Genomic DNA, 25,048 nt, shown 5'->3' on the forward strand with positions numbered 1-25,048 from the left:
AGTTAATGTAGCGAGTCCTTGAAATGCCAGTTCTGTGAGAGACGGCGTTCGGCTGCTGGAGGATGGGCAAGAGAGGACCCGGGTGCCGGTGGGAGGGTGAAGCCCCCTCTCCAGGGTGGCTTCCCATGAGGAGGCGGCAGATGACCCATCTCTCCACTCAGAGCTTGCTTTCTCTTTCTCCTTCTACTCTGGGCCCCATCTAAAGATGAGTTAATGGGCAAATCTGCCTTTAATTATAAAAGGCTGTAGAAGTTTTCCTTTTCAGAGTAGGGGACCCTATATCTCCATCCTGGGACTGAGGGATCCTTGATGGTCCCTCTGCATCCCCTCTCTCCTTGCTACGGCAGGCGCAGGGTGCCTTTCTCAGGTGGTTTCCTTCCCTCCCACCCACTGCTGTGGGAAGGGTGCCCGCACTCAGCATAGCCATGGGAGCCTGCTCTGGTCAGGAGGACTCACTCATCTAACCCTGTCCGCAACACATTGGTTTGCTGTCCTCCACCATCAAAGTCCCTGAGTGAAGCTCTGCATCCCAGGAACGTGGAGCTGATACTGCCCGGGAAGAGGTAGCAGTGAGCAGCCACCATCTCCCTGCCCAGGTAAGCTAAATCTTGGCTGTTATTTCCTTCCCTGTAGAAGCAAAAATCAATTACATGTGTGAGAGGGATCGGCGAAGAGCTCTCGCTGTTCCTCTGCAAGGGAAAAAATGCATTCCTCGAGTGTCTCAGGCTTTCTTGAAAACTTATCTTTTGCTATTTAATTTGAATGCATTCTAGGAATGTGTAATTAATAAAATGGTATTGCTTAATTATGAAATTAATTCTGAAATACATACTTGGGTTTCCCTGGGAGATGGAGTCCGGTGGCTTCGGATTCAATTCTTCCTTTGAACTGAAGCCTAGAGAGAGGAAGGAAAGGCTCCGTCGGTGTGTGCTCGGTGGCTGCCCTCGCTCTGGAAGGAAGCAGGCAATGGGGTGGCTGCAGAGTCCCCCCTGGCCTGAGGATTGATGTGGGAGGGAAATGAGTATGGGGAGCACATCCTTGGAGCTTACCTTTTTCCACCTACGTCGCGTCTAGGATAAAACAAGAGCGGAGGTATTTCTAAAGTGCCACCAAAATCTCTCCAAGCACCAGCTTTGACTCCCCTTTGCGAGTCGGTGCCCTCACTGCAAGGGCTTGAAAGCAGCATGCACAAGCAGAGGGTTCTTTGGGTGCAGAGGCTGGTGGCCATGGTGGGTGACCTCCCAGCATTTTGCCCCTGAGAGAACTGGTGCTGCCACCCCGCTGGCTCGCCATGCTTCACCCATGCTTTACGATGAGCTGCACAATGTCCAAAGCAGATGAGCGACAAATTTAGCATGTTGCTTTTCTGTCTGGAGAGGAAGGCATGGGCAGCAACCCACCCTGTCGTGTTACAGCTGGGGAAGCAATGCAAGCCACAGCTGCTCAGGTGCTCCCGGAGGACTGGGTTATTTTGGAAAGCACAAAAGAAATGGTAAACGGTGGCACAGAGCTACAGTCAAGTCATAGGAAACAGTCTCACAGGTCACTAGTGGATTTTAGCTGAGGCCCCAACTGAGGTATTGGGATGGTAGCAGCCTTGGGAACATGAGTTTATGTCCTTGTGAGATGCACTTATTCACAGGGCATCATCAGGCTGGTGTCAGAAGGTTTGAAAATGCTGAACTTCACTCATGACTTGAATGTCTGGTGAGAGTCTCCTACAGTACAGCATCTCCCTCCCAAGCAAGGGCAAAGAGCTGTTTCTTTTCACTACAGCATGACAAGATTAAGGGGATTTAGCTGGGATAATCCCCAGAAGAGACAGCAATGATCAGACAAGCCCCAAATCAAATGTTTACCAAAGAAGCAGTTGGTCAAAAGAACAGCAGAATGACTTACTATTTTTGTAAACTGCATATTAATTTTTATAAAAAAAAGGAGGAGGAAGACTTCCTTAAATCTTCATCACCAAATAAGTCAAGGAAAGACTAGACTTCAGAGGGACAGTAAAAAGGTAACTTTAGAAAGTGTGAGCTTAATACAGAAAAAAGATGAGAAATTACTAGGTGCCACAGAGTTTGTTTCTCCACCGCAGCCAGCCATGAGCAAGCCAAGCATGAGACCATCAGTGCACGTAAAGAGAGCAGGCGGCAAAGGGACGTCAGCGAAGGTCACCACCTAAATATGACAGGAGGTGTAACAGCTCCTAACAGCACATGCACCACCTAAGCTGGTTGCTGAAAATATTAATGACCAAGCCATAATAATGCAGAAAACAGCCAAGAAAATGGGGGAAAATACCACCTCCAGCTCCCTCCATCACCACTCCTATTTCCATTCCAGTTATGTCTAATGATCCATCCCTCATAAAGGGCAAATACAACTACTTTGAGTCCTTCCACCTGCGTGCTGAAAGCTGCGCATAGTTTTGGGTCGGGGACAAATTTGTATTAAGCCTGAGTATGCAGTGCCTAATGTAAAAATGACCTGATGCCCTGCCGGGCGGCTAGAGCACACTGCAGCATCCTTACGGGACAGAAAGTTTGCTTTGCCTTCTCGTGTTTAAACTCAGCTGCCAGTGAAGAAAATTTCTACTGCAGGGACTAACCAGACCTGCTGACAGCAGCACTGTGTGATTTCCCTCTGCTTTGTTCATCCCCAGGCATCTGCTGTTGCCTGTCGCTAGAGACAGGACATCAAGCGAGCTGGAGCACTGGGCTTAGCCTTGTGGTCACGTACGAATGAGATAGGTAAAGGGCACAAAGATTAGCCCTACTTTGTTTATGGCAAGAGCTAGTGATTCCATTGTGTGTTTTGTTTGAGAATTTCCCTTGCTATGTCTGGCCAGGTTAGGACAGCCCCAGGGCTGGTGTTGCTTTTTGTCACTGCGCACGTGGTGCCCTGCGGTGCCTGCAGCCCCCGTGTGCAGCCTCCCTGTGCTCCTACCCAAGCTTTGGAGCTGATACCTTCTGGACAGGGCATAGGGGCTCTCCACCCATCCCGACACTGGCTCTTGTGCCAGAAATGCCTCAGCCCCACAGTTAGTGGAGCCAGCCCTCTCCTGCTGGAGCAGGTTGTCCCCATTCGAAGGCGGGCTGGTGAGCCAGGCTCAGCTGGCTTCGTCCCTCCTGGCTGGAGCTGTTGTCCAACATGTTGCTGGCTTGTGCCTCTTGTCTTGCCCCTCCTCTGCACACCTGGGACAAGCTCCCAGGCAAGGAACAGGGGAGAGGGCTCCTGGTGGTGTGTGCTTGCCCACAGGAGGCCCATTTGGAGGGGGGAAACATCAGCAGGGGGAGGCAGAGTGGTGGTGCTGGGGCAGCACTGCCTGAGACTGGGCACTGGCTCCTGACTGAGGAAAAGTGATGTTTTTGGAACAGGGGTGATGCAAAACAGCTCTGTCCAGTGACATCTGCTGCAGCAAACATTTCTGACCTGTCTCAGGCCTGAAAGTCTTGCTGCCAGGGACCAAATCTGCCTTTGGCCTGAGGAAGGGCAGGAGGCAAATCCTGTACAGGTGCAGCTGCTGCTCCTGAGAGATAAGCCCTCTGCCATGTGCGGCACTGCGGGGCGGGGGTGGCCGAGGAGTATTTTAACTGAAAATACTTGATGGGAGCAAACCCACCAGCTGCAGGCATGGAGAGGCACGAGTGTGACCTGGGGAGGCACCAGTGGCATGAGGTGCAAGCAGCAGCGGCACAGGGAGCGGAAACCAGAGAGGGTTAGAGGAGGATACTGAATTTTGGGCTTAGGCTGGTGTGTGTCCGTGGCTGCTCCTTGGATAAATGCAAAGGAGGGTGGTTGCAAAGGAGTGTGGTGCAGCAGCCAGGCAAAGTAAAGCAAAGGAGCAGGAGCTGCAGGAGAGCACTTTGAAGGAAGTGGCCACAGGGCCAAATGTTTCTTGCAGGCTGAGGCTGGTTTGTGCACTCATGTCTGGCGACCCTGCCACTCCACCGGCAGCCATGGCGTCCCAAACCCGGGAGAGGAAAAGCTTGCCAGTATGATTTGGCAATGCCCCCTCTTTGCCTTTGCTTTGCCTGTGTGTAAATGCCTGCAGGCACAGTCCCATGAACACTTTCAGGTGGTGCAAACCAGCCCCACCACCCAAAGGCAGAGCCCTCCTCTCGCCAGGCACCCTCCCGCCTCTCCTGCCCTGCTACCAACCCCCGTGCCTGCCCAGTATTGGTAGGATGCAAGGAGAAGGGGAAAAGAGCGGAGTTAAACTGAGAAGAAAGAAAAAGGTTAGTGATGGGCTGGACCAGCTCCCTGATGCAGCTCACCCCCTGATCATGCAGGTGCCTGGGCAGAGGGTGGCTGGGAGGCAAGAGGGCTTTTTTTGCTGGTAGCGCTGGTTTATGGTGGGTTTATCTGATGCAGAAGTTACGGGCGACATGAGAGAGAGAGACAAAGGAAGCAGTGACTTGGACCTGTACATAGCCTCTCTTTGTCAACCACATGGATGAGAATGATTGTGGTTTTTTCTTTAAAACCTGAAATAGTCAGCAGAAAGTCGGCTTTCCTGACTGTGTATGTTCCAGTACAGGCTTTAATTACATGGGCACATAACAGTTCCTCAGTAATACACCAACATTCATGGTGCAGCCTTCACACCACATACCTCACATGTGCCAGCTTGGTATCCCACATGTGCAGTTCCCCCCGCTTGTCTTATTTGCAGAACAGAAAGTGGGTGGATTTTACACCGTAGTGAAATTAGATATTAACATGTGCCATTCATTTTAGCAATTAAATTGTATAGGGAAGCTAATTCATAGTTATCTGCCTCATGCATTTATCTGCATCCAATAAAATCCGTATTCCTTACCCAGGCATACAGCTGACATTAGGTTTGTCGGTACAGAAAACCCAACTGTAAATGATGCAGCACTTTTCATTTTTATTTGCCAGTGCAATTACCAGTTCTTGAAGGCTGTGGGTCAGCTGGCTGATTTGTGCTTAGTGTAACAATAAGGTCACCCACCAAATAATCTTCCTCAACTAATCGGGGAAGTGGTCAGCCTCTATGGGCCTCCCTATTCTGCCAGTCCAATTTAATGTTGTTATTGCCATGGGAATTTCAACTCACTGCATGGGCAGTCTACTCCATGCTAATTAAAGTTCCCTTGTCACTGATTGTCACAGCTGTCCATGTTGATTAAACTTCTTATTCATTTAAGAAAGACAGCAGTGACTACATCCACGCCAGAAACCATTCCTTTGAAGTGACAACCTGAATCCATCAGGCTTTATCACACTAGTCTACGCAGGCACTTCAGTTCCTGAGAAACTATTAATACAACATCCCTTCCCCTATGTCCAACCTCTCATTGCATTTAATGCAATCTGTCATTTTCTGCCTCAAAATACCCCTCTGCACCCCTGGCCCTAGTGTTGTAGCTTTTTCTAAGTAAGGACACCAAAGGCTTAAGCTACTACAGCAGATAGAAACACTTCCTCTCTCTGGCTCAGACTGCTGCTGCTGGAGAAGGGAGATCTGTTCAGATTTGGGATGATGCAAATTTTGATGGTGGCTGCTGACATTGGATTTGCAAGCTAATGCATATGGGCTATGCTGCTCGTCACAGCCAGTGCAAGGATTAGTCATGCCTCAGCTTTGAAGTAAGCAGAGTGTTCAAGGGGATGGTCTTTATAAGGGCCACCAGCACAGCCCTCTCCAGCAACAAAACCGGTGATGGAAAAGACATCTTGTATTGGATGGTCCAACCCCTTGTAAGAGAGAGAGTACTCAGTAATGAATTGGCCTGTAGTTTGTGTAGTCTGCTTTAAATGTTCCCGAGGAGAGGGATCCCTTAAATATTGAACCCATAGAATCTGCAGTTGGTAACTGCTCCTGATTAAAATAGTTGTGCAAGTCTTGGTCTTGTTGCTACTTGAGCCTGCTACGAATGTAGGGTTTTTTCCCCTCACTCACCAGTAATTATAAAAATGTTGTCATCTCCATATTGTCAGCTTTAAGGCTAAAATGTCAGAAAACTTCAATGATGCTCATTATTCTTTACGCTCAGCTTAAACCCTCTGTTTCTTATCTGAATGTCTTTCCTAAGTACATTGACATCAGAACAATCTTTCGTCTTCTTCACTGATTGCAACTCTAGACTGCTATCCCAGCTGTGGCATTCCCAAAATACCTTCATATTTACAAATCACTTTCAGTAGCCAGAACCCCTTTCCTGCAATGTGGCTGCCAACTCTTTCCAGTGCTCATCTGTTCCGCTCCTGCTTTAGGCAGGAATTTGAGACTGATGCAAGCACAGAGTAATTTTAACTACTAAGATGTAAACTACATACCTCGTTTATAATTTTAAATACTGTAATTACTTCTTAAAATAAGATTGTTAACAGCAGTGTCATGGGCTTCATGAATAGTGTTAGCTTTCCCCATGTATGATGGAAAGTAATTATACCCAGACTAGTTACTGGATGCTTTAAATATTTACCTGTGTCAAAAAGGCTCAATCCAGGTTTCCATGAGTCTGTTTCCATTGCTTCCACACATGAAAGAGAAAAAAAATTATTACTAAAAATAATGGAATGAATAGAGATTACAAAGCGCTGGCTCAATTTAGAATGGTCAATTCATACAGTGAATTATTAATAACAACCAGGGTCTAAGGAAATCATAAACCTGCAAACCTTTATGCGCACATTTCAAGCCATATTTAGGAGCCTCGTATCACTGCCTCCGGAGCACTAATCTTTTTTATGATTTTAAACACATCTCTTTAGATCTGTTTTGGTCTTGTTCCTCTAAATTGCATTGATACTGAGGCAAGTGTACTGACTTCAGTATACTTTTGCTTGGCTTACATTGTTTTCCACTGAAAATCTGCAAGTACCTCTCATCTATGGATTTTTCTATCCCCTCAATCCATCCAAACACAAAGAAGTTGTCTACATTTTGCTTGCAGCCTATCAGGCGTGGAAAACTTCATCAAAATTGCTGCTTTCATAAATAAACCCCAAAGTGTCTTTGTTTTTGGGGCCTGTTGAAGAGCTTTCCCAAAAAGTGATGTTTTGCTCTGGGTTACAGCCAGATGAAAGCCCTTGTAGCCAACTAGGACAAGAACAGTACCAAGGAGCACTGGTGAGATCCTTGGCCCCTGACAGTCCATCTCCAGGTTTGTTCAGAGTGGTTTACAAAGACATGTATCTCGGACCCATTGAATCCATACTGTCTCCCATGCCTGAGTTTCCCTACCCAGACTGGCAGCTGGTGTGCTCTTGACTAGAGCCAGTGGGTGTAAGTTTGGAAAAGGTTGTGGAGTTTGCCAGTGTCCTCCAGCCTAGTGAGAGCACTGACCTTGGTGTCTTAGGTTGCAATCCCAGCAAGAAGGTATCAGCCCCTCTTTGGGAGGGAGACTTGTTGCATGAGACAGATGGCTGAATAAGATGTGTGGTCTCCCTTAGGGTAGGAGGAACCCTGTCATGTTTCATTGCTAAGGGGATTTTTCCAGAACCCCTTCCCTCCTTATGCTGAGCGCTGCTTAGACACCCTATGAAGAATCTTAAAACTGAGGAAAGAGAAGGGCTGAGAAGTCAGTCATGATACACACAGAAGTTTCGCGGTGATTTTGCTTAGGAGAAGTAGGGTGAAGGAAGGGCAGGCCTGGGTAACGGGGAAGGAAACAGGAGGAGAGACAGGAGGAATATTCCTAGTTCATCATCCACCTGGCCAGGGTCCTTTGCCAGAATTTTGTACATCCCTCAGCAGAGTCATGAGAAAACAGCAGCGACTGGAACTAGGGGTGCTGGTTGCAGAGCAGGAGGACCCTATCCATAGAGAAGAGCTGGTGCTTGTTTGTTATCAGTTGCCAACGTGTCTCCTGAATGCTGTCACTGAGAAGAACAACAGATTTCAGTGAAACCAGCTTGTGGGTAGATAATCTCAAAAGGTGTGCTTCACCCTTCCGGGGGAGAGAAGTGTCCAGTGACTGCAAAAAGAAAAGATTAATATGAAGCTACTTTTCAGCCTGACCAGCTGAAAAAAACAGCCAAGGAGCAAATCATGAAGAAGACCCTGCACTTCCTGACTCTTCCGTACAAATATGTTGCTCTATGAATTGCAGGGGGAAAAGGTCCTTAAAACAATAGGGATTGCACTGAACATGAAACCAGCCAAGGAGCTGTGCAAAGATCTGCCAGCTCTTTGTAAGCAGGGGTGTAACCTGAAGGACACGAGCAAGAGAACGTGCCTGTCCCACTTATCACAGGCCTGTGTCTGCTGCCAGCTCATTGCCAGGGACTATCCTCAGTGACTGCAGCACAGGCTCCTCTAACTTCTCTGACTGTTTAAGCTTAAAAAAGACAGGCAGATGCTTTTTGGTAACTGCAGGAAAAGATTGCTTTTTGTCAGTAGGAGCAATGCTGAAGTTCTTCTAGATTCACTTCTCTCAAGAACCACTTCAACTCAGATGACCGCAGGTGCTCTAGTCTGTCCAAACCCCTATGGTGAGAGCTGTCTATTGCTTCTTCGAGCAGTCTTCTCATGGCTCACACCCTTTTAAAACTTTCTGTGGTAAGAAAGCCCCTGTTTTTTCCTTCCTAATGAAGAAAAACACTAGATAAGTGCCAAGGGGTTTGGGTAGTGGCTGCAAATATGCAGAACATACAGCTTTCTGAGTGACCCATAAATCCAGGCAAAAGCTATATTTCTTGTATGTGGTCTTAGACACATAACAAAGAAAGCTCTCAATGAAATGCGTATCTGAACGGGAAATGATTATTCTTCTAAGTAGCTAGGTTTTTTTTTTTTTCTTCTTGATGATGCCCATAAAAATCAAGGGTTGATTTTTAAAATATTCCAAGACTGGTCTTTAAAAAAAAAAACACCACCACCACCACAACTCTTCAGTATAATTGTCTTGAAAAAAATTCTGGGCTAAGTGAGTATAGGACTTCAAGAGAGTTAATGTGCATTTTTAAGAGCTTGGAAGAGTTGAGACCTTCCGAAGAATGTACAGCAAGAAGCTGTGCAGGCAACCGGTGTGTCGGGGTGGGTGTTTTCCCACACCCTTTTGCTAACCTAAGCCGATGAGAGGAAGTTCCTCGACGGCCTGGCCAAACCCGCAGAACTGATCGCTGTTGTTTGCAGAGCAGTGTGCGCACGCTTGGTAGGATCAAGAAAAACAACTCTCGTTTCCAAGAAAGCAAGGAGTTGTTCAGGAATTTCCCTTTGATTGTTAGAAAAACTGGCTGCTTGGAAGCAACACATCCGAGCTGCCAAAACCTGGCCTGAAAAAAAGATCAGGACTCATTGGGAATGTAGCAAGTATGTGCTTGTGGGTTTTTCCCTTCTTGTTCTTGATGGAGAAAACAGAATCATTCATGATGGAAAATTTGTGCTTTGTAATCACCTTTGGGGGGACCTTAAGGTGCCTTAAGAAATTAGGTGGGGTCAAACTCTGATTTAAATAAGACTCAGCACTGTGTTCCCCTGCTTCTCCGCCAAAGATTTGGCTAGCCTGAGAATTAGCCAGCACATCGTTCAGCCCAGATGTTAGGGCTCTTCCCATTTCAGCCCTGCCAGGAAGGCAGGTCTGTCACCACAGACTATCCCTGCCCTATATGTGGTGTCACGTAATTAGTGCATTGCCATGACTGGCATGTTTCCAGGCAACATATTTGCTCTGTTGTTCTGCACAGGAAAACATTGCCCTCCTGTCTACCCTCTAAAGGTGGGCACTGGATTTTGACAAGGGCAAAGGGAGTCAGGGGAGCACAAAACCCATGAGATTAGAAAAAAAAGAAATGGCTATGACATCGGTATGGCCAAAAGGATATGAGAAAGACAGACATGAATGGAAACCAGAGGGAAGAGAAAGAGACTGAAACAAGGAAGAGAGGTATAAAAGTGAGGGAACAGAGTAAATGTTAGGAGGAAGAGGAGGAGGAGTGTATCCACTTCAAATATGCTGCAGCTAGGTCCACTACAAATTGTCATTTTCTTGGGGAGATTGCTGGGTAAACTTACTTGGCCCGTATTATCCAGAAAGTCCTACTGAATAATAATGTCCTCTAACCTCAACATCAAGGACCACTTTGCGCTCTCCTGTTGCGATACTCCTCCCGTGCTTCCCAGCTCTCACCAAAGCCCTCGGGGCCCGGGGCACCCTCAGCCTCTGCAGCCTCTTCCTCCCCAGGGGGTTTGGCTGCCTGTGCTTGAGGTCAGCTCCACTGCAGCACAGCCCTGTTGCCTTGGCCCAGGCTTGGGTGCAACAGTGAGCAAGGGCTGTGTGCGAGAAAGGGCTGTGGGAATTATCTCTGGGGGCCTCCACCCGTGCTGCTTGGGGACAGCACATAAGCGCATACCCTTGCCTTTGCTCCTTGCATCTGTGCCTAGTCTTGGACCTTGCTATCCTGATTCTGATCCTGACCTTGCCTTGCTGGTCTGGTGTCCTGCCTCAGTTGGTCAGACCTGCCTTATTGCTGGGGACTTGGCTAGCAGCCTGAGCTGTCAGCTAGCCCCAGGTACCACCAATGGACCCTCTCTGCTCTTCTTGTTGGGGCAATATGGGTATGCAGCCCTTGTCAGCAAGGGGCAGCCCTGCCTGCCTTGCTGCCGCCTCACATCCCATCCCTCACTCCGCTCTGGCTGCTCCCGGGCAAAATCCATTTCTGAGAAACTTTGCTGTCCCATCAAGGGAGAGTTAGTGTTTGTATGTGCACCGAGCGCTCTGGAGCCCTAGGAAGTTGTCGGTGGCCTTGCAGAGCACCCGCTGACAGGATTGCTTGCTGGTGAAGGATGGTAAATTGCGCAGCCAGGGAGGAAAGAAAGTACAGGTGATGGTTCTACACTCAGTATTAAAGGCAACCGCTATGGTCGCAATCAACCTGGAGGCTCCTGGGAACAACAGAAACAGAAGATTTAGCTCCACAGACCTGATAGCCTGCACAGAGCTGGTTTTTTGTTCCTTGTTTTGACTAACAAATAAGGAAAATTGCAAACACTGCAGTAGATGTTGGTTCCCATGGCCTGGAACAACAGCTCACCAGTGACCAAGCTGTCCTTTGCCTTTCACATTCAGGAAGCTGCTAGCTGGCATTCAGTGCATGAGGCTTGCTCTGGTCCTCCTCCAGGACACAGGAAAATGATCTGCGGTACTGCTTGAGGGCTAATTTTGGGTTGCTAAAATTATGAAAGAGAGCAGAAAATCTGCTGCTAGCAATCTTGCTCACCAAGGTGGGCTGGAGAGCTGGCGGCCCTCTGGAAGGCAGCAACAGGCTCTTGGCGCTGAATACCTGCATGATCCGACAAAAAGGCAAGAGGTTAGACACCAGCAGGCGAGAAGAGAGAAGAGCAATCACAAGGGATGTGGTGGCCCTAAACTTCTTTCTGCACATGTTTTCAAACAAAATGGAAAAGGAAGATGGAAACTATGGATTTAAAAAAAAGGAATTTAAAAGCTGAGAGAGGTTGGCAGAAGCAGAAGAAAAGAGTTTAAATGTTAGTTAGGTGCTGTGCAGTGTAGCTGTACACCTGTGCACTGGAAAAAGTGGTAGTGGGTCCTGAGATGGTGATCGGGCCTGAAAACTAAAAGCATGCATTTCCTCTGAGGGTCAGGCCTTCATCCCCCAAACATACACAGACACAAAGTTCACTTCTCATTTTGCAACAGCAAATGTTGTAAAAGACTTTTATAAATTGTTTTAGAATTGAGAACAATTCTAATTTTAATTATTCCTGTTTCTTTTTTTTTCCTACAAGTTACACTATTGTCATGCAATAACCAGTGTGATATCTGCTCTCACTGCATCCTGCTGCGAACATGGTTAGGAGTGAAAAACAGTGCATTACTGTGTGATTCAGTAGATGTGAATGGTGGAACTAGCTACGGGGAGGAATTAGAGAAGGGATTGTAATGCCTTTACCTGTATTGGGTCGTAAAATATTCCTGTTACTTGCAGAGGTGGAAGTGCCCCCGAATGCTTTGAAAATATTATATTGGTACATGTAACTGAAACGCAAGGTTGTCTAGAATTGTAGCAATACAAATTACTAGTTATTGTTAATTTAAGACATACCTGTATTCTGTCCTCTTCCTTGTGCAGCCTGAACCTGTCCTAAGTAGACATCAAAATGGAAAAGTGTGATTTATACCATGTTTGGTTCAGGACTACTGCTACCTGGGTTTTTCACTGAGTCTCATTTTATAGCTGTTGGAGTTAATGGTTCCTATATAGAGAGTTTTCATTAATATGCTCTCTCAGATGTTAACTCTGTATATTTTGAGCCAGCTAAAAAAAAGATTGCCTTGCTCTGTCTGTCATATAGATTAGCCTACTTAACACTCCCTTCAGTTATGAATCTTACTTGTACAGGTCTCTGGTCTGCTTTTAGAAGGTTTGTAGTTACTGCTGTGATTTGTTTTCCCTTATAACTTCCCTTCTGTCACTCATACTGGTTATCTGTGTTTATTTCTATTTCATTACCATCCAATCGTGCTGATTGTGTAAGGAAGGTTAAAAAAAGCTCCAAACCCAAAACAACCCCCCAGACCAGGTACTACCCTTTCTGCAGAGAGTGAGTGGACACAAGCAAGCAGGCAGACTGTAAATAATGAGACAATGACAAAAATAACATGGGAGCATTCACGTATTTGAAATGTCTTCACCACCATCTACACAAAAGGCTTTTTTTTAAAGGTGATTAGGATATTAAATTCCCATTGTTCAAAAATACTAAAGGCTCAAAGCATTTGCAGATGAAAACCATGTCTTTAATCATGCCTTTCATTTCATTAATTATTCTTAAGAAGCTTGTTAACAAACCTAGCCTTTAACAAGCCTTTATTCATTAGTTTTCCCAGAAAGATTAATTCCAAAGCCTGGCGAAATCAGTGGGAATGTTCTAGCTGACTCCTGTGAACACTGGACAGGGGCCCCTGAGATATTTTCATCAATAAGATATCATAAACAAAACCATTTTGAATGGTTGTCTCAGAAAACAGGAATTGCTGCTCCTTGGGAACTCGATATTGCAAAATTAGGTGACAGGAAATAACTTGCGTTTGACCCAAACTCGAACCTTCACAGGCCACTGGGAGTTCTTTGATGGGATTTCTAGGAGCTGTCCTGAGAGACCTTGTAAACTGCAGAAGCCAAAGAGATCCTGTTTAAGGAAATAACAGGCTCATCTGCCAAAACTGGCAAGGCTTTTAAACTCTGTAAGCTTGTAGCTCTGGCTCCAGATGGACCACAGCTAGCCCAGGCTGAGTTTTCAGGCTGTGGAGGGAAAAGTCTGTCTGTGCAGCAGTGTTGTGTGGGGTTGCGCAGGGCATGCATTCCATGCGGAAGATCGGTACGTGCCAAAGAGGTGGAAGAAAATTAACTCTGAGCCTGAGACCTCGCCTTGTTTCGGGTTTGCCACAACCGAGCCTGAATGTATACATAACACTCTTTACAAGGTCAGTAGAAACAGAGTACAAGATGGTAAGAGAGAGATTAGCTCCGTATCAGAAGTATTTTATATCATTTTTTAAATGAATTAACCCTACCCTCTACACCCATGTTAGCAACCTGGATTCCTCTCTATGCTCCTTTTGACTGTGCTGGGCCTCAGGGCTGTTCCCTCTTGCTGTATGCCCCTAAAGGCATGTTACCGCCATCCCCAGTAAGCTGGTTTCTGCCATGCCTTTGCTGGCTGGGGCAAACACAGCGGTGGTGGAGGGGTGGTGGTGGTGGAGGGGTGGTGGTGGTGGCTGGATGCCCAGGCACTCGCTGCCTGATGCTTGGTTGCCAGCTCAGTGCCTCCGCATGGCATTGAGGATCGCTTATGATTGCACTGTTCACTGGAGCACTGGATTTATTCCCAATCCTCACTTAGGGTCCAAGCAGCTGTGCAAGAAAGGATCGCTTGAAGAGCTGGGATGGGAGATGGGTTTGTGGCCCTTGGGAGCGTGCTTGGCTAACTGCTGTTGAAAAGAGGCAGAAGCTGTCACTGTACCAGAGCGTGGCTGAAGTTAAAGTTGTGTTCAGAGCAGGAGAGAGTTTGCATCCACTTTCAAAGCCCGCTGCCATTGCTGCTTCCCCCTCAGGATTGTCCTTGACCGTATACTGCATTGGTCAAGTGCTGCACTCGCTAGTAGGGCAGATAGGAATAAGCTGTCAAATGTCATGCTAATTGCATCAGTGGTTTTTCATTTAGCAGTTTTGCCACATCAAGTCTTTAAAGCAGGGGTCCTGTGATGGAGCAGAGTCTCAGACATTTTTCGTGTTTCCCTATCTTTAACAAACAGAAGATAAAGGGGAAAGAACAGCAAGGGCTAGGACAGAGGAGTTTTGCACCTGCTTTAATGCTGTAAGTGGCAAGTCCTGCTTTTCTTTTTCCCCTGTGAACTTGTGCCAGTGCCAGTGGCTGGGAATGGAAATGCTGGAGCTAACAGCAGCCACAGCCATGCTCATTCTGACTGTGCTTTATTTCAAGGCTATTTACTTTTGAGGTGTCTTTTGCAGGCAAACTACCAATGCCCTGTGAGAGGTAGATCTGTGAGCCAAGATGGACAGGAGAACAGGAATTTGATTCTGTCCGGTCAAGCCAAACTCTGGCTAAGGCCAACGACATCGTCAGAAACTCTGACCTGAATAATAGAAGTTAGTCCTAAAGGCTCCTCAGACAGAGAAAACTGATAAACTGCTTTGTGTATGGTCATCTCTTCAAAACTGTATTTGTACTTTCTGTATTTTTTCTTAGCCAGGTCTTCTCTTTTAGGATCAAGAAGAGATTAGGAGAATTCAGGAGGCCAGATACTGAGTACAGACATGCTGGACATGGTCCTGTCTCTGAAATCAGAGGTAGGTCTCCACCACTCTTCCAGCTCACAATAACCTGTCCCTAAGTCAGATCACTTAATCTTTTGGGAGTTAATTTATGTTTAGAACTTCAATAAAGAAAATTGTGAAGAAAGATGGATCTAAATTGCAATGAAGTGACCATTGAAAGATTTGAAAAAGTGAGTACTTTTTTATTTTTGTTTTTTCATTTTTTGACTAAAGGTTTGGTCTTATTAAAGACAAATAAAACCTTCCCACTGATTTCAGTGTTGCCAGAACTTTACCCTTAACATGCATCTCTCACTGACTGGGGAACCTCAAACAGGGTTTCCTAATTGCTAGTAAAGACAATAATGGCCTTTTCTGTGCTCAGCCTGTGGGAATAGGAAATAGAAAAGAGAGCAACCAGCAGGACCAGGTTTACAGGCACATTAGGTACTGAATGATGCAGATTGCCACTGAATTTAAACCCCTTTGAATTGTGTTGGCACTTCTGTAAATCCTGCCATACCCATACCTGCGCATTTGACTTGGTAAGATTAACCCCTCCAGCCCCTGCCCTTATTCAGGGCTCACAGCTAAATTTGACTTAATGATGCTTTCCCTCAAGACCTGAATTGTCCAAAAGATACCTTCCTTGCCATATGCTTGACTCTGAATTACTTGGCAGCAGGAACGGCCGCAGTTATGTATGTGAGAGCAAAGACGAGCTCAAGGCACTCAGAAATAGTGACAGAGCATAAAACTTAATGATGTTCCAGCTCCTTTTTCACTCAAAAGCAATCATACCCCCAAGCTCAGAAACTTGCAAACAGTTGAAAATATTCTCCTTTACTTGACCACACAGCTAAGCAATTACACATTGTATGGGAAAACACCTCCAAATACTTGCATTGAAGGCTCTGGGCTGGAATGGGAGCAGGCTTCTGGATCAAGATGCAGAGCTCTGAGCAGCCGCCACTCTGCTGTCAATAACATAAGCGGCATGCCAGAAATAACATCACATTTATGCCATACTCAGAACCACAACCTGAGGTTTCTGAAAGAGCATTGGTTTAACTTAAGTTGGCATTTCAGATCTCTCAGTCCTAAATTAAGATGGCTGTGCAGCCCTCTGCATCATGTATCTTACAACTAAATGAAGTCTCCCTTTGAGAGAGTAAGACAGAAGGAAGCAACAGGAAAACACGATTCAAACAGCACAAGCTTTTTTTCAAGTGTTGCAAAACCCAGCATTTGTCAAGGCTGAAATTCTTAGATATTCTCTAGAAAGGCTTCCCCAGAGCTGTGGGTGATCAGCATCTCTGACATTCAGGCCAACCATCTGTTTTTTAGTTTAAATCTAGACTTGGATGCAGTCATTGAGTTTGCTGAGTCTTGAAAGGTTATTGAATCATTGCTGTCTTAAAATACATTGTACTGCATGCCTTGTGGTGCATACTTCTTCACCATACTTACTTGATGCTGCAGCTACCACAGATGAATATGCTGGGTGGACACTGCTAGAACCTAAAAATAAGAGATTTTAATTTTCAGCTATTGAACCAAAAAACCCCGATGTTAATGAATAAGAATAAACAGAGAAGAAAAGATTAAGGAAAACCAGGTGTACAAAAATCATATGAGAATTCCTTCACAGTGTTTTAATCTTTGAAATCCAAAACTGTCACAAAAAGTATATTACAGCTTTCATTTATTGAAAGTTATCACAAAATTAATTCTAAAATGAGTCTTGACCTATTTGTTGAACTCTCAGTCCAGACACATAAATCAAAGAACTATTTGTTGACTCCTGTAACTGAAAATCATGACAGCATTTGGGGATGGAAAGCTTACTCCCCCATGAATCAATTTGTATGCCAATATACAGACCATCCATAGTTGTACTGCTTACTGCAGATGAACTCTCATCTCAGAGAATCTACACATTTGGGTTTATGTGAGACACACTGATTTTGTATATATCTCGAAGGCTATACCACAACTCTAACTCCAGCCCATCTGCTGGAATTAATTTCTTTATCCACTCCTAATATTTCTACATTGAGTTGCTGAATTCAGATTTACTAAATCATGGTATATTCAGCTGCATATCTTGTTCCTTAAATTTTAGGAAAGCTGTAGGTCAGGAGGAAAGCAATTCAAACATCCATGCTACTGACCTGTATCTCTGACCCTATGAAGTCCGGCTCGAGTCTTGGCTGCAGCTGCAACTGTTGTGGTTCTGGTTGTTGCAGGTGTTGTGGTTGGCTTTGGTGTTGTGGTGGAAGGATCCGTCGTTGTGGTCGTTGGTGTTGGGGTTGTGGTGGCCATTTGCGTAGCTGGTGTCGGCACTGGAGATGTCTGATACCCTTTGCGGACCCTGTCCCCTGTAGGAACATTGATACAATCACTGCAGCTGGATGTGTGACACAATCACTGCAGCTGGATGTGTGACACGCATGGAAGCATCATTAATAGCGCTGACTGTTTAATGCAACCCAGGCACTGGTGTTCTCCTCAGGATGTCTACAAGCATCCTCATCTGTGGAGCCATCAGCGCCTTCGTTGCTGTGTGTATGTGTGGCACATGCGCCTGTGTGACACAGTATCACACCGCTCTCCGGAGGGTGCTGACAACAGCCTGTTGTAGCCTTAGTGTTTCCCCTATACTTTCTCTGCTTTGGCCAGGAACACCTACCAACCTGGCAGATGTCTCAGACCTATGAAATGGTTCCACCAGCCAGTTGCAGTTGCAGTTTCCATTTTGTCATCATCTTTTCTCAGTGTAATTAGCAGTTAGAAAGTCCATATAAATGGAAATCAGCTGACATCTGAAAATAAAAGATGGCCATTCTGAGCCATAGACCAGAATAAAATATGCGTTGCCCACCACAGCACTGAAATGCTTTTGGCAGAAAGGCAACTTTCAGGTAATGGTGATTTGGGGAGCAGGTCAGAGCTGGAGCAGGGAGCGTTAGGGCTTCGGCTGAGGGGAGCCGGGAAGAGCACCACCTGGGAGGTGCTGATTTCACCTAACTGACTCATCTCACAGTTGCTACTACTTTTAAAATGTATCATCTGTTGTGAGAACAGAGACAATTCTAGTTGCAAAATTTGCATCCTAAATACCCTTATATGAAATTGTTAACATGCTTACAGCTCTTTCAACTCATTGTCTTGAAAAAGAGCCTTCACCGTTTCTTCTCCATCTGTCTACAGAAACCTGCCCTAAAATATATTCCATGTTCACCTCAGTCTTGTTCCTCTCCTCCCTGCCCATAGCTCTGGGGATGGCCTGACATGCTGTGTACACTGAAAGGGAATGGTGTGCAGTCTATTCATTGCTGCACAGCACAAGCTTGTATTTTATTGCTGGATGTTCTCCTTTTGGAAAGCATCATCATGAAACTGTCTGGTGGATTAATTACCACCTAACGCTAGCTAGTGAAAACCTCAGATCTCAGGCAGTTTTAATGGGATAATGCTGAAAGAGAGCTCAGAAGAAAAACAAAACAACTCAGCTGAAAAAAATCAGCATGAATGGCTCTCTTTGGGCTAAACAGTGTCCTGCTCCATGCTGCTGCACTAAAAGAAAGAAGACAGAAGGCACAGTGAGTCCTCCTCTGCAATCTGGTGCTGCTGCAGCGGGGACCAGGCACATCGGCTGAATTTATACCCCAGGCTGCAAGGAGCAAGGAAGCTGGGAGCTAACGGTATTAGCAGAAAACCCAAGGAAGCAGCATAATAAGAGCAGAGAAAAGATGTTGCCTTGGTGCATGTTGGCTGTGTTTCTGGTGGAACCTTTAACACAAGAGGAGGGCTCCCGAGGGCTAGCCGTTCCCAGTGCTCCTGCTGGCAGGGTGCCCATCTCCCTCCCAGTATCTTCAAAGGGTTTGCAGGGCACATGCTCTGCATAGGAAATTGCCAAGAGTTGTAACGCAGGCTTTTGAAGTTCATGGCACCTGAACTCACCCAAAGAGCAGGTAAAAATTAAACTGAGAGGGTGCCCTCTCTTCTCTGAATTGGCACTTGCCCTTCAAGCACCGTTGCAGGCGCTCATGTAATGGGGTTGGTTCGGTGGGAAAGAAGCTGTAGAAAGGAGGTTGGATGGGGGAGGTCAAGCTGTGTGTGTTACCAGTGTCAAACTGCTTCCTATAAGCATCTGCAGGCAGTTTAGACTGGGAGGGATACTGTGAAAGAGCACCGAGATCCCCAACCCATACCTTGTTCTGACGCTTTTTCTGACACATTAGCAGTATCTGCATTCTTCGTAGCTTTTAGGTCTTGCTCTGGCTTTTTAAGCTCTGAAGCAAAATTAAGCACATTAGAAAATGCAGCTCTGGAAGAAAATAATTTTAAGTCTCCTATTTAGAGATTATAGGTCCCCGAAGGAAGGCATCCCATCACCTGGCATTAGGTAGGTCAGTCAGTCTAATCAGAGCTTTCTCACCAAGCAAGAAAAAGAGATGGCTGGGTGCCTCTAGAGAGTAGTCACCCCATATTTTTGGTGCCAAATTTAGGCATTTTTACTGCCCAAAAGCTCCTGCCAATGTCAATAGAATTGCTGAAGTGAGCAATAAATATGGGGTTTTATGACTAATAAACCAATACTCATAAGATTAATGCATCATGTTGTTGATTTTTCCTCTAAGTAGCAGCCTGTCCTGAGAATCAGGGTCACAGTGTGTGTAGGGTGTTTGGGGAATACCAGCTAACATGCAATATTTCAGTCACTAATTCAAGTTCAGATGTAGTTCTTTCTTGCCTGACATTGTCACATCATCATGGGGCCAAATCCTGAATGCCACGGATTGGCTTAGAAGGAAAAGGGAGATTTTTTTGGTCCTTTTTTTCTTCTAAGACCCAAAGTCATCAAAGTACTTGGAACATTTACAGTTCATTTACTGCTACCCTGCAAAAGAATCTGTCTCTGTTTTTATGTCTGACTGAGTACTGGAGGATTTTGATCTTCCACATTTTTCTCTTCTCTAGCTATTTTGGCAGCATTGACCTATTTGAGAAATTACTCCATGATTAATGGTTTCCTAAAAACTTGTGTTATTTTTTAAAACAACAGCTTTTGATTGTTTTTACCAGCTGTGAATAGTTACAATTTTGGAAAGGTTTTTCTTGCTGTCCCCAACATTTGGGAAGCACTGTAACCACCAGCAGCATTTAAAGAAATGTCAGGCACTATGAATGTCCTGGGTCCCTGGGATGAGGACCAAAATTGCATCTCTGACAGCTAATCATGTGTGAAGCAGGATTTTTCGCTAATCTGGCAGCAAGTGAGTGTAATCCTCAGAGGACTGCCTTTACCTCCTACAGATAAAGTATCCAAGTGTGCAATGTGGTCTCTATAATTTAAATTTGAAGAAAAAGTTGGCTTTTTTAAAATTAAGAAAGAAGTAGGAAATCCTCTATCACAAGATGGCCCCAGCACCATATTACAGAGATTTTTATCTTAAGAACAAGCTGTTTCTAGCAGAGTACAGCTGAGATTGCTGGGCTGAGGCAGCAGGGCTAAACAGGGCTGACGGGGCCAAGCGGGGCTTGGGGAAAATGGATTGTGGCCATCTCTTTGCTATCTGTGGGACAGGGCTGGGCAAAGCAAGGCAGTGGCGTCCTCAAGGACTGAGTTTGATGTAACAGTTATTATTTGCTCCTTTGATCATCCTGGGTTTTCTCTGCACGAATGCACAGTCTTTGTTGCTAGGATCCTAACATTTTCATTCACACTGATTCAAGAATAAAGTGAAGGAAACCGCTTGCGTCTCTGGTTTGCTGCAGGAACAGTCCCCTGGTAGTTTGTTTGCGTGTCTGAAACGTGACTTCATGATGCTCCCCATTCCTATACTGATTCTCATGTAATGTGGGTTTTAGCACTGGTGGAAGAAATCTTTGCTTGCAGCCTGCTGAGCTCTGCCCTGGCTGTGATTGTCACTGGTCTGGTGTGAGACATTTGAGCTGATACTTCATGTGTGGGTACATTTGGAAATGATAAGATGTGGTGTTAGTGATTGTTCCCTAGAAAAAGCCAAAATTTCTAAGGTACTGCCTCCCTTCTAGCAGTATATATTTGGGTCAGTAATTTCTGCATACCTGGTCAAGACACATATATAAATCTGTACCTGTTTGATCGTAAATGCAAAGATACTGCAAACTAAAGGCATGGCTTTGAGTGATGCATATTCAATCTGAGCAACTACTGTGTTCAGATGAAAATGTGCCTTTGTGCAAGTAAAAGCCTAAAGATGAGAAAAGAGCTCTGTACTTTGCTTCCACAGACCAAACAATAATGGGCAGGAGAAGAGCAGGACTCCACATAACCTCTGTGTGGCCTTGGATGGATGCATCCACTCACAGGCATTTGAGTTCATGGAGAAGATACAGCACGTTTTCTTATACCACAGCTCACAGAGGGTAAGCTCAAGAAGGCTTTCATTCAAGGTCAGGTTGGACGGGGCTCTGAGCAACCTGATCTAGTTGAAGATGTCCCTGCTCACTGCAGGGGGGTTGGACGAGATGACCTTTAAAGGTCCCTTCCAACCCAAACTATTCTGTTCTATGATTCTATGATTTTAAAGCTCAGGCTCAGCAAACAGCAAAAGAGCTGTGTTAGGGAAGTGTGTAGTAGTGCGAGACATTCATTTTGGTTTTGTTCACACCCCCAAGGAAGAGTCTGAACATTACACAGTTGTTACAGGGGGCACAAACAAGATCATTTCAGTGACGGAGGCACTTCACGTACACCTGAATATCAACTACCACCTGGTGTGAGACTTGATCAAAGACCTCTGAAAACAACTAAATTATTTAAACTGAGTTGAGTCTTACAGAGTAGGATGCTGACTAAAATGATTATACAGAATAGTTCCTTACCATATCATCCTTAGCTAAAGCTGCAGTGCATTGCCATCTGTGACATTAATATTACATTATTATTTATTATTATATGCTCAACACTGAATATCCCAAAAGATAACATGAATAACATTAGGAGAAAGTCAACATGTAAAACCTGAAATGCTTTCGTATAATCAGTACAACATCATACTAACAGATTTAAAGCAAGGGGGAAACTACTTGAGAACAGAAGCCTATGAAACATGGTATGACCAAAATTAGAAATTGTCTGGAAAAATTTCCATACGATTACCATAAAAAATACCATGAGGAATTTGGATGAGATACTAAGGGATGCATTAACTTCTGACTCTGAATAATTATATCTTTGTATTACACAACTAAGAAGCTACAACAGATAGTTGTGAGTAGATGTAAGGGAGAGTCAGTCATAATTACTTGCCTGATTTAACAGCTGTGCTTTTTGAAGAAGCATATTCAAGAGTTGATGGATATGTCACACCTTTTCTTGGCTTGCCCTCTAAAAAAAAATCATGAAAAAACATCACAAAAATTTTCTAAGTTTTCTTGCAACAAAACTCCTATCTAACATATGAGTTCAGAATCAGACCCCACTTCTTTACTGCCCAGGTCATTTTCCTGAAGATTTCTTTCATCTGATGGCAGAATCTCAAAACCATGCCACTAAAAATACCAATTCCTAAATCCATCATCATTAAAAAAAAGTTAGAAAGCGTGAAAACGCAGTCCTGGGAAGGATTTGAAGAGGTCAGTTAGTTCATTCCCTTGCTCTCAAATGGTGTTAAGCATAAGGGGACCGTTCCTGAAGGACATCTGTATAACCTGTACTTAAACCCACAGCCTCCCTAGGCAGCCTTTTCCAGTGCCCAACTATGCAGTTGAGTTAGAAAACATGTTTGATGTGGGATTCATTTCATCACACACATGGCATTCTTCTCTGACCTCACTTCTGCAACATGCCATTTCTGGCAACTGTCTTTTGCAGTAATAACAGTGAGAGAAAGCTGTGCTTGTGTGTGGGAACACATGGTACTTATATTTAGATCTAAAATGAGGGTCCTGTCTTAAAACAATGAGGTATGTTTCCCAGATAAGCTTTGAACCACAAATCTTTTTAGTGCCGCATCACATGCCATCTCTATTGGCACATGTGGCCATGCAATTCCATCTCTTGGGGCAGTTCTTATATTCCCATATACCACTGAATGAAAAGTGTTGCAGAGAAGCCCAGTGTAGGGAAGACTGCTCTGGCCTCTAGGAGTTGGTGGATGTAGGACTTCTGGACCCTGGTGACTGTCTGTACAAGATGCTGTGCTGTGTTGTGTGTCTGGACCACTTCAGGTGAGACCTCCTGACCACCTCCTGCAAAACTTGAGTCATGATGGTGATGCTAGGTTTGCTTTCCTTTATTCCTTCAGCGGATTCTTTTAGAAGGTGTGTATGGCACTGCAAGCATGGCAGTTGGTGGATGTAGGACTTCTGGACCCTGGTGACTGTCTGTACAAGATGCTGTGCTGTGTTGTGTGTCTGGACCACTTCAGGTGAGACCTCCTGACCACCTCCTGCAAAACTTGAGTCATGATGGTGATGCTAGGTTTGCTTTCCTTTATTCCTTCAGCGGATTCTTTTAGAAGGTGTGTATGGCACTGCAAGCATGGCAGTTGTTATCCTGGGTGATTAATCCAGAGACCTACAGCACTGAACAGAACTAGCTGCTACACAACTGAGCCACTCCTGGGAACTGGGGGTTATTTCCCCTGTGATGGCACACAAAGAAGGGTGTATGCCAGAGGAACTGGTCCTCTATGTGCAGGGATGCCCGTGGAGCTGGAGAGGCACCGTCCTTTTTCATGTTTCTTTCTCCTTTGTTTTACTCCTCTCTGAAATTTCAGATGTCATTAAAAAACCCTAGATGAAGAAGTTAATTTGAGATACTAATGAAGAAATGATGTAAGGATCTAATCCATTTCTCATTTACAGTGGTATAAACTGAGAGCAGTTCCACTGAAGTCAACACAGATCTGCCAAAGATCAGAGCTGGCAAGTTTGCATGCAAGGACAAGCTGGAAAGAGCTTCTTCCTTGCCCTAGGGTCTTTTACAGAAGCTGGCCTAACTGAAGTGCAGCAGGTCTTCACTTCCACTTCCTTCCGAGCCAAAACCGGGATCAGGAGCCAAGCAGGACTAGGGAGCTCCTCTGCCAATATGGTAGAAAGGCAAAAATGTTATAGGATTGCAGATGATTTCTAAATGCATTTCTTTACCTCCAAAAGAGGCAGACTTGTTAGGTATGAGTGGTTGTTACACAGATGCAGCAATAGCGTAATAATCTGATTTTAATTTAAAATATTTCTGTGCTAATCTGATTTCTTATGCAAACCTGAGGCCCGCTGCTGTGCAAATAAACTAGCTGGCATGGGGGCTGGCTGCTCCCAGACTCGGGGGTTTTTGATCAACAGCAACTTGCATTCCATACGTGATGAAGAGGTACGTCTGAGGCCTGAGCTGAGTGTGGCCCTGCTCTCTGGAGCAATGGTAATATATCTTTTCCACTGTCTGGAAAATGTTGCATCTAGATCCGAGTTAGCTTAACATACTTAAAAATGGGTTTACATGTGGGCTGAAAACCTCAACTTCTGGCCACTGAAGTACAAGCTATGGGGTGGTGGCTGCTCACCCTCTCACGCTTATTTGTGTCTAACAAACCCAGAGGTTTCGAACTCTATTTTCCTAACCCACTAGCTGCAAAACTCCCACTAAACTGAATGGAGTCATTCAACTGAGTGCCAAGGCATTTCAGTGCTTGAAAGTGAATACCAGCACATTTGCATACCTCCTGGTGTGCTGGCTGCTTTAATCCCAGAGGACAGACCTCGTCCCCCTCTGCCCCTAAATCACGCCACTTCATCGCCTGGGTCCCCCGAGGATTCCTCTTCTGTGCTCTTTTGTGCAGATGCTCATTCACAATTTAAACATCACAAACTCTTGATGACAATATCCTAACTAGGAATAAACTATTGGCACATTTCCAGGGTACCGTAGTGCATATGGGTCTGGTCTGCTGAAAGGGAATTTGGCTGGAAAATAGAGGATTCAGTTCAAGCTCTAAAGCTGTCCTGAAATTAACGCCTTAGGTGACTTTGTATTTTTATTGGGGAATGTTTTATGCAGCTCTGTCTTTTCATGACTCATAATTGTAAAAAAACCTGTCTGCATTCAGCTTCAGGCTGCCGAAATGAATAGTACAGCCTTCCTGGGGTTTTAGTCTTCTAAACTTCTCTCTAAAATTCTAAAATTCCCACATTTTCAGTAGTTATAGTGAGACTTTTCTTCCTATTTATATATGAAATATGATATGATATATCATACTCTTTGCTGGGTAAAAAACTGGCT

The 25,048-nt window shown here is 45.1% G+C and overlaps 1 protein-coding gene across 1 annotated transcript in view; it reads right to left on the reverse strand.

Annotated features, from left to right (window-relative positions):
• The window catches only part of LOC104078642 (vitrin-like), a gene marked incomplete at both ends in the record, with an annotated part of 25,251 nt that extends 3,095 nt beyond the window's left edge, over positions 1 to 22,156 (reverse strand). The window contains 8 exons of the mRNA XM_009580353.1: positions 833 to 895; positions 11,194 to 11,256; positions 11,887 to 11,943; positions 12,040 to 12,078; positions 16,246 to 16,296; positions 16,950 to 17,156; positions 18,993 to 19,073; positions 22,079 to 22,156. Coding sequence (XP_009578648.1) covers positions 833 to 895; positions 11,194 to 11,256; positions 11,887 to 11,943; positions 12,040 to 12,078; positions 16,246 to 16,296; positions 16,950 to 17,156; positions 18,993 to 19,073; positions 22,079 to 22,156 — 639 coding nt within the window. The remainder of the gene's footprint in view (positions 1 to 832; positions 896 to 11,193; positions 11,257 to 11,886; positions 11,944 to 12,039; positions 12,079 to 16,245; positions 16,297 to 16,949; positions 17,157 to 18,992; positions 19,074 to 22,078) is intronic.
• Between the last annotated feature and the right edge of the window lie 2,892 nt (positions 22,157 to 25,048).

This window comes from Fulmarus glacialis, unplaced genomic scaffold, assembly GCF_000690835.1.
Source record: "Fulmarus glacialis isolate BGI_N327 unplaced genomic scaffold, ASM69083v1 scaffold36686, whole genome shotgun sequence".
Lineage (NCBI taxonomy): Eukaryota > Metazoa > Chordata > Aves > Procellariiformes > Procellariidae > Fulmarus > Fulmarus glacialis.